We start from the raw sequence: 9,405 nt of genomic DNA, 5'->3' as shown, positions 1-9,405 counted from the left end.
AATCAGTAACAAACACCAGTGTCTAACGCAAGAGCTGGAAACGCCTGGCCCCGTCTCCGACGGCCACTATAAATAGCCCTTGGGCCACGCAGTGTGCAGGTCTCTGCAAGGGTCAGGCAGGGCTCTGTCCATCACAGCCTCCTGCTGAGGTGTTAAAGCTTCCCCTCCGATTTAAAGTCTGGGCCGCCGGCCTCTGTGGGACTGCAGAGCTCCCTAAGCCAGCGGCTTGCAGGGCGTGTTGCCTCTAACCGGCTGCTAGCCGCACACCGGGCGAAGTGCTGGGAGCCTGCATTTCAGCTTTCCCTTGGCATGACATTCCCGGGAACGTCACAATGATCATTCGCCTCTTTCTGCTGCTGCTGCTGCCTCGGGCCCTCGGCAGGACCCGGAGCCCCATGTGCTTGATGAAGAAACTCTTCCCGACTCACCCAGATTATTATCGGCAGGGAGACCACGTCATTGGTGGGATCCTCTCTCAGGTTATCTCCATGCTAGACCTGGAGACCTTCCGGCAGCCGCCCCTGCCTTGGTACATTAAGTACTTCATGTGAGTACAGCTGTGCTGTGTATGGAGACGTCGTGAGTGCGAGCCCTGGAGCTGAGTGTTGGGGGGCAGGGGGGTCACGGTGCAGAGCTGGGGGCAGCTTCTCTCTTTACAGGGCAGAGAATAGGCTGAATTTTAAAGAGACCAGTGAAGTGACTAGTATCTGTGTTGCTTGCCCCCAGCGGCTTTAAAAGGATTGGCGAGGGAGTTCTTGAGGGAATGATTATTATTGAACAAATCTGGTTAAACTGAGGAATGCCCAGGGAAATGAGAAAAATGAGACAAACCCCCCAAATGTACCAATATTTAAGAACATCAGATCAGCCACACAGGGTCAGACTGATAGTCCATCTAGTCCAGTGTCCTTTCTTCTGACAGCGGCCAATGCCAGGTGCACCGGAGAGAGTGAACAGAACAGGGAATCATCAAGTGAGCCCTCCCCTGCCACCCACAAGTAGACAAACAGAGGCTAGGGACACCATTCCTCCCCATCCTGGCTAATAGCCACTGATGGACCTGTCTTCCAAGAACTTATCTAGTTATTTTTTTAACCTTTTTGTAGTTTTGGTCTTTACAACATCCTCTGGCAGTGAGTTCCGCAGGTTGACTGTGCTGAATTTAAAAGAGATAAATCAAGTTTATTAGCCTGATGCTAGCCAAAATGATGGCAAATCTGATATGGGAAGCTACGCAAGAAAGATTAAATGATGCCAGAATATATGGTGCCAGTCAGCATTGTTTTATAGAAGCTAGGTTTTGCCAAACAAACTTGATATCATGAAAATCCTGCTAAACTCTTAACTGCTTATGTGAGCTTATGGATTTAGTTGACAAAGGAAATTGTGATGATATAATATGAGAGACAATGTGGGCGAGGTATTATCTTTTATAAGCTTGACTTCTGTTAATAAAAGACAAGCTTTTCCTACAGACCTCTTCTGCCCCTCTGGGGAAGGGAAACAGTATCACAGATAAATACAAGTTGGAACAGGCTGCCAAGTATCAGGCGTTAACACAGTGCAAGAAAGTGGGGCGGGCAGATAACGGCTCTGAGCTCAGAGGAGAAAGGCGAGCGAATGGTTAACAGATTGATATAATGTTTCTTCAAACCAGTGTCTTTGATGCGCGTATGATTTTCAGTGGCTAGCAGAGGGATGAAGTGACAAATTGCGATGGTGTACTCACACTTACCTAGGGAGTTTGATGCGAAGTTAAACAAACGTTTTACAAAATCAGAGTCACCAGAGCAAAAAGGACTAAGAACGGGGTAATTGACAGATCCCAAAACAATGCTTGTAGAGACTGAGCAGTAAAGGGGGGTTTCTAGCAAGGTTAATAGTCAAATACCTTTATCAGGGAATTGGAAGAAAGTAACAAAGCTGTTGCTGCTCAGTTTGCAGGCAGCCCAACAATTCGTGGATTGGGCCGGGTCTGCAGTGGCCAACAACCCAATGCAAGGGGATGGGTCGGGTCTAGGGGCAAGCGACGGCAGCCACGTGTGTAGGACACGGGCTCTGTGTGGAAGCCTGGGACTAGGAACAGGGATTAGCAGTCGGGGTGGATCATGGACTGAACCCAGAGTCCCGGGGCAAGACGGGGGCTGGGCGAGCCAGTGCAGCCCTGGGGTGTGTCCGTGGGCGCATGCTGACTAGAAATGGGGGAGGCGGGGGGAGGGATTCTGGCTGTATCGTTCCCCAGGCTGTTACTGTCCAGTTCAGCTCGGCACTTCCTCGAAAGGGCTCCAGAAAGGGCCACCGGGAACACCTCCGCACAGCTCACTCTAGGCGATTCCTGCCAGGGAAAGCTCAGAACGCCTTGCCCAAAGCCTGTCGGCGAGATTCCCGTCTGCCCTGGGCTCTCAAATTCTCCAGAGCCAGGTGTAGCAGCACCCAGGGGCTGGAAGCCGGAGATCAACGCCCTATCCCCTAGGCCACTGCCGGACCCAGCCCCAGTCCGTACCTTCCAGGAATCCCTTACCCTGCCTTCCGAACACTAGAGCCAGTTCCCTCTCCGGGGCAGTCTGTGTGGGCCATTCAGCTCTCCCAGGATGGGGCGGGATTCGAACACCCAACCCTGCCCTCCCCAGGTGAGAGAGAAGGGGTGAGTTCTATGGCAGAGTAGGTTGGGACAATTGGAACAATTTGCCACGGGACACAGCTGCACCTCCAGCTTTAAATAAACAGCAGCTGCATCTTCCTACGGGCGAGGCAGGGCGCATCCGTGCGCTATGCAGACCAGGCTAGTGGCTAACCATGGCCCCTGTCGGCCTGGCCATCGAGGAGTCGATGAAAGGCCGGGAGTTCTAGATGGTGTGGCCTTTGACTGGGGCTGGGTGGGTGTTACCGAGCCACCAAAGGGCAAACCGAAGGGCAGCCGGCGCGGAGGAGGAAAATCCAGGCAGTGCAGCCAGTGGCAGGGCCCCAGTACTGAACAGCCACCGTCCAAAGAGAGCTGGCTGCACCACCCCACGCGTACGCAAACCCAGACAGTCACAGCTTGGCTGCAGCCTGCAGCGCCCCTCCCCTGTCCTGCTGGCTCCTGATTCCTTAGTGTCTCCTCCCGTCCCCCCCAAGCCACTGGAGGACTCGGTCGGAGGGGGCTTTCCCGAGGCAGGGGGCTCAGGTTGCCTCTCCCCCAGCAGCTCTCGTAGAAGTGGAGCCCCAGGTGATGTTGGGGAGCGGCGCAGGTCCCGGTTGAGCTGACTGATGGGAAACGCCAAGGCCCAGACGAGAGGTTGTTCTTAGGCACTGGCCTCGGAATGGGACGGTTCCCCGGTGTGGGGTGGAATCTCCATCCCTAGAGGTGTTTAAGTCCCGGCTTGACTAAGCCCTGGCTGGGATGATTGAGTTGGGGTTGGTCCTCAGCCTCATGCCAAGTTTCCAAAAAGCCTCTTTTGAAAGGAAAGTGGAAAAGATCTGTACACTGTGGTTTGCAGCTTGCCGATCTTTTTCCAGCTTTTCTCTGTAGTGTAGATGTAGCCATAGTCATGATTCCTGCAGTTGTCACTTTGGGTACGTCTAGATTACAGGCTTCTGTCGACAAAGAGCATCTAGACTACATTGAGTTCTGTCGACAAAGCAAGCTGCTTTGTCGACATGGTACTGTAGACGCAAAGGACACTTTACACGCAATAACACCTTCTGTCAACAGAAACTCTGTCGACAGAAGTCGTTATGCCTCGTAAAATGAGGTTTACCAGCGTCGACAAAACTGCTGAGTTCTGTCAACGTTATGTCAACAGAACTCAGCGGTAGTGTGGACACAGGTATAGTTTTGTTGACTAAAGTCCACTTTTGTCGACAAAACCCTGTAGTCTAGACACACCCTTTAAGGAAAATACTAAATCTTGCTAAAACACAATAACATCTCAAAAGTCCAGAAGCTGGAAATGGGCAACAGGGGATGATTCCCGGTTCTGTTCACTCCCTCTGGGCCATCTGGCATTGGCCACCATCGGCGGGCAGGACATGGGGCTAGATGGACCTTTGGTCTAACCCAGGCTGTCTGCTCTCATGGTCTAACACTGTGGCGGGGCAGTGGGCGGAAGGATGAGCTCTCCTTGCTAGCAAGCTGCCGGGTGTACAGCTCTGTGTCTCTCCTGTCGCCCACAATTTTAATCTCGTGCAGGCTGGTGCCCAAGAACTACCAGCACGTCTTGGCCCTGGTGTTTGCCATCGATCAGATCAACTGGGACCCCGCGCTGCTCCCCAACATCACCCTGGGGTTCCGCATCTACGAGAGCTTTTTCAGCCCCCGGAAGACCTACGAGAGCGCCTTCACCCTGCTCTCCACCCGAGCCATCATGATCCCCAATTACAAGTGCGACAGGAAGGACCAGTTGGCAGCTGTCATCGGGGGGCTCGGGGCTGAAACATCCCTCCAGATGGCAACTGTCTTGGGCCTCTACAAGATCCCGCAGGTGAGGAGTGGGGGGGGAGGGGTGTGTCAGCTCACTCAGATGGGGCCAAAGACTCATTGTGCAACTTGATTCATCTCAGAAGAGACGGGGAAATACTCTACGGGGATTTCCAAGCCCTTCTCGGCCCTCCTGCTGTTTGGAGGCGTGGAACCCGTGGTTCTGCAAGTCCACCATGCGCCCCCGTTTCTCTGTGGCTCTCCAAATGCATTCACACTCCCGTTAGCGGCACTGGCCTTGAGGGAGCAACACGACCGCCGTGTGTGCAGTGACCTAAGCCAGCTTTTCATTGGGTGGCACTATGACACCGCCACTGAGTGCCCTCAAATAGCATGGGAAAGCCAGGGTTGTCGGCAGACTCAAGAGCCCCACGTTCCCCATTTGGCTGGAGTCCATCTTCACATCCGGCTCTCTCTGATCCACAGCAAAACTCCCAAACTAGGCCGTCCACAGCTGGGTCACTTGTCTCCAGATCCAGCCAGGGTGTGTCAGCCTGCCTGGGCTTCCAGAGCTTTCCAGCAGGAACCTTTTGGGGGTTGGGGGCCACTGGCCCACAGAGAAATCAGTCAGGTGCCGCACGCAAGTGAGAAGCAGAGAAACCTCGACCCCATATGAGAAGCAAGAAAAAAGACACTCGCCTCTCTCCCCTCAAGCTGCTGCCACGACTCAGGGCTTACACCTAGGGCTAGAGGGCCTGGGGCTAGTAGATTTTGTGGAGGCCCCTAGGCTCTGGGGTGGAGGCACAATGAGGGGTTAAGCATAGGGGAGGAGATGCTGGGGAGTGGGTTGAGAGTTGGGGTGCAGGATCCAGGAAGGAAGTAGGGAGCAGAAGCAGGCTGGGGTGGGGGTGCAGGGTTTGGGAGGGAGGGTTCAGGAGCAGACTGAGGTGGGGGTGCAGGGTCTGGGAGGGACAGTGCAGGAGGGGGTGGGGGTGCAGGGTTCGGGAGGGATGGTGCAGGAGGGGGTGGGGGTGCAGAACTAATACTGGGTGGGAAGGAAGAACCAGGTGGGGGTGCGGGTGAATGTATTTAGTTCTTGTTTGAGGCCTGTTTTAGTCTTGGCTTCACAACATCCTCTGGCAAGGAGTTCCACAGTTTGATTGTGCATTGTGCTCACTGTTTAGCTTTTGTGAACTCCCTTTTCATGGCAGCTGCAGGACGTAATGTATTTTCACATCAGGTCCCATCACAACAGTGTTCCTCATGCAGCTGCATCTCCAGTCTAGTCTGGAACTGAACCTGATGTTGAAAAATATCCCTGAGTGATTCTTGTGGTTAAGACTGAAGGTTGTTGCTGTAACACGTCTAGTTACTCACTTTCATTGTCTGATTCATTGAGTGGTTACTGATTGTATCGACTTGTGAGAATTTCCAGTCCCTCATTGATCAAATTTCTGAGGCTTAGAAAGGGTCTAGTCCCAGAATCAGTCCCAACAGAATTAGGTTTCCACCTTACACGTGCTCACTCCTTTTACCCAAGTTCTGCCCTGCCTCTGGCGTGCCAAGCAAGTCAGGATCTCAAAACTCACATGCTGGTTTGTCCTATTCCAGGGCCTGGTGACTACCACAGATATTGACATAAACTCCCAGCCTCCTTTGTCAAGAACTGTCGTCCTCATCTAAATGAGGGATTATATGTAAATTAATGATCTCAACGTGTTTCCAAATACATCAATTTGTTGACAAGGCAAGAAGGTGTTCCCAGCATAAAATATCCAAAATCTGTTACCAATCACACTCCTGCGGTTACGTGGTGTCGTTTACACAAAAATTCGTTAAACATAACTATCGGGGGTGCCATTAATTCATACAATCTGAGATGTATTATTTGGAGTGGAACCCACATGCTCACATGACATTACTCTTAAAGAGAGATCATGGAACAATCTTGGCAGGTCAACAAGTCCATTGTGAGGCCCAAACACCATCTAGGTCATCTCTGAGGGTACGTCTAGACTTCATGGCTCCGTCGACGGAGCCATGTAGATGAGTTTACTAGACATAGGAAAATGAAGCTGTAATTTAAATAATCACTGCTTCGTTTACATCAAAATGTCTGCCCTGCTGTGCTGATCAGATGTTTGGTGGCACAGCGGGGCAGTCTGGACGCTCTGCAGTCAACAGTGGAAGCCTTTGTCAACCGCTCTGGTAAACCTCATTCCACGAGGCATAATGGAGCAGTCAGCAAAGGCTTCCCAAAGTCCAGACTGCCCTGCTGTGCCGCTGATCAGCACAGCGTGGTGGCCATTTTGATGTAAATGAAGCAGTGATTACTTAAATCACCGCTTCCTTTCCCTATGTCTAGTAAACTCATCTACATGGCTCTGTCAATGGAGCCATGTAGTCTAGACATACCCTGATAGACCTGTTCCCAAATATCTCCAATGATGGAGACTCCACAACCTCCCAAAACACATGGCCCTAGTGAGATTTGCATTCACAACCCTTGGTTTACAATGCCAGTGCTCAAACCCCTGAGCTATGGAGCCTAACTGGGCAGGTTTCCTTTTTGCAATTGAACATATTAAAAATTCACCATTTCTGGCCGTTTCCCAATTTATTGTTTCCAGGATTTTTGCAACCAGTGATCTCCTCCCTTCTCCCTAGGAGAAGCCAATGCAGAAGAAACATAGTCAGATTGGTACTTGATTTGGGGGAAATAATTTCAAATTTTCAGAAGAGCTGGCTGGAAATTTTCCATGGAAATGTTTGTGTGCATAATTTGGGGGTTTGGGAGAGAAAAAGGAAATCGGGGTCAAAGGAAATCTTTTTCTTGAAAATATTACAGTTTTCACTGGGAACATAAACAACTGGAAACAAAATATCTGGGTTTTGTGGCTGAAGTGTTTGTTTTGGTTTTGATAGAAATTTTGCTAAGAAATGTTGGGTGTTAGATAGCCCAAAAGAAAACTCAGCCATTTTGCATAGAAATTTTCCACCGAGAGAAGAAACCATTCTCTAAAAACTTTAGATTTCACCCAGATCTTTGACAGATTTTCTCTTTCAGATCAGCTATGGCTCATTCCACACCATGCTCAGCGATAAACTGCAGTTCCCTTCTGTCTATCAGATGGTCCCAAATGAGACCCTCCAGTCTCTGGGCCTGGTCCGGTTACTGCAGCATTTCCGATGGACCTGGATTGGCCTCATCACTTCGGACGATGACAGTGGAGAAAAGTTTGGGCAGGCGCTGAAGCGAATGCTCACTAGGAACAGCATCTGTGTGGCCTTCACCGAACGGGCCCCACTTGTGCCTTCCTCTTCCATGGACTATGCGTTTCGGGAGCTCCATATCAAGCTCCATGCCACTATCTCCCAGACAACAGCGGAGGTGATTGTTGTCTATGGCGACATGGACTCCCTGCTAGGCTTGAAAATGTTTTTACATGCGAGCTCCCAGGCAGCCCTGATGCCGATAGGGAAGGTTTGGATCACAACGGCTCAGTGGGACTTCACGTCGTCTATCGCACTCAACCAGTGGACTCTAAAACCCTTCCACGGTGCCTTGTCCTTCGCGGTCCACACAGAGGAGGTGCCGGGGTTCCTAGGGTTCCTCCAGGCCCTCAACCCTTACCAGCCCCGAGGAGATATTTTCATCCAGCGGTTTTGGCACAGTGTCTTCAATTGCTCCATTCTCAACACCAGCTTGACGATCAAGGGGGGGAGAAATTGCTCGGGGAAGGAAGAACTGGCAGGCCTGCCGGGCTCTGACTTTGAAATGAAAATGTCCAGCCAGAGCTACAACATCTACAAGGGTGTCTATGCTGTGGCGCATGCGCTGCATGCCCTGTACTCATCCAAAGCCAAAAAGGAAGCCACAGGCAAAGGACCTCAGTGGGAGCTTCAAAACATCCAGCCATGGGAGGTAATATCTCTGCTTACGGAAGCACCAATAAACATTCGCAATCCTCTATGGCCAGGTCTACATGAGACCTGGAAGGTCGAACTGGAGTCGGCTTAACTTAAGCCGAGCCTGGCGCTGTCCCCGCTGCGGGAGGTCAATGGGAGCCAGCGTTCTCGTTGTCTTCCCTTACCCCTAGCAACTGCGAGTACAGACTACGGATGTTAAAATGCGGTTAATTGACTAGTCGAGCAGTCAGTGGAATTTCCATCGACTACTCGACTAGTCGATAGGCACTTCTGCATTCCTCCTTTGAAACGTACAAGAGCCCCTGCTGGGAAGGAGGAATGCAGAACTCCATGTGCACCCAGGACCAGCGGGAAGTCCCTCTGACTCCGGGCTGCATGTGGGTGCCTGCTTTGAAATGCACAAGAGTCCCCCCATTGATCCCTGGCTCCACGCTGCGCTGCAGCTGGGGAGTTCCCAGCTGACCCTGGGCTCCACAGCGCTTCAGCGATTTAAAGGGGCAGCGCTGCACAGCTGGGCCTTGGATCAGCTGTGCGGTGGCTGCCCCTTTGAAACACCACCTTGAAACCTTTGAAACGTCAGCTCAGCTATGCGGTGCTGCCGCTTTGAAGTACCCCTCCTCCTTCTCCTTTGCTGTCTCTATTTCATAGAGGCAGTAAGGGGAAAGGGGGAATTGACTTGTCAACTAGTGAACAGACTCTCCGATAAGCAAATGCTTATCAGAGAGTTGACTAGTCAACTAGTCCTTAGTACAGACGCCATCCAGAACTGCCTTCAATGTTCGATTTACAAATCTATAGTAGACCCACTAAATCAAACGCCAAGAATGTCAATCTCCGGCACATCAAGTGGTCCTGCTTCAGACAGGGGGCTGGACTTGATGACCTCCTGAGGTCTCTTCCAGCTCTATGATTCTATGATTCTATGAGTGAAGACATGCCCTGTTTAATGTGTGCCAAAATTTTCAGTAGGACCTTTTTTCTCACGTGTATAATACAATAATAATGATCATTAATAATTTTAGCACATCCACTGGTGTAAATCAGGAGTAAGTCTACTGGGATCAGATCGGGGAGAC

At 51.3% G+C, this 9,405-nt stretch overlaps 1 protein-coding gene across 1 annotated transcript in view; it reads left to right on the top strand.

Moving 5' to 3' along the window:
* Positions 1 to 332: 332 nt before the first annotated feature.
* The window catches only part of LOC102444564 (vomeronasal type-2 receptor 26-like), a 13,484-nt gene continuing 4,411 nt past the window's right edge, over positions 333 to 9,405 (top strand). Inside the window, exons 1-3 of the mRNA XM_006111317.2 lie at positions 333 to 547; positions 4,172 to 4,463; positions 7,467 to 8,324. Coding sequence (XP_006111379.2) covers positions 333 to 547; positions 4,172 to 4,463; positions 7,467 to 8,324 — 1,365 coding nt within the window. The remainder of the gene's footprint in view (positions 548 to 4,171; positions 4,464 to 7,466; positions 8,325 to 9,405) is intronic.

The sequence above is a fragment of the Pelodiscus sinensis genome, chromosome 30 (assembly GCF_049634645.1).
Source record: "Pelodiscus sinensis isolate JC-2024 chromosome 30, ASM4963464v1, whole genome shotgun sequence".
Taxonomy (NCBI): domain Eukaryota; kingdom Metazoa; phylum Chordata; order Testudines; family Trionychidae; genus Pelodiscus; species Pelodiscus sinensis.
This window is presented reverse-complemented; position numbering and strand designations above follow the sequence as displayed.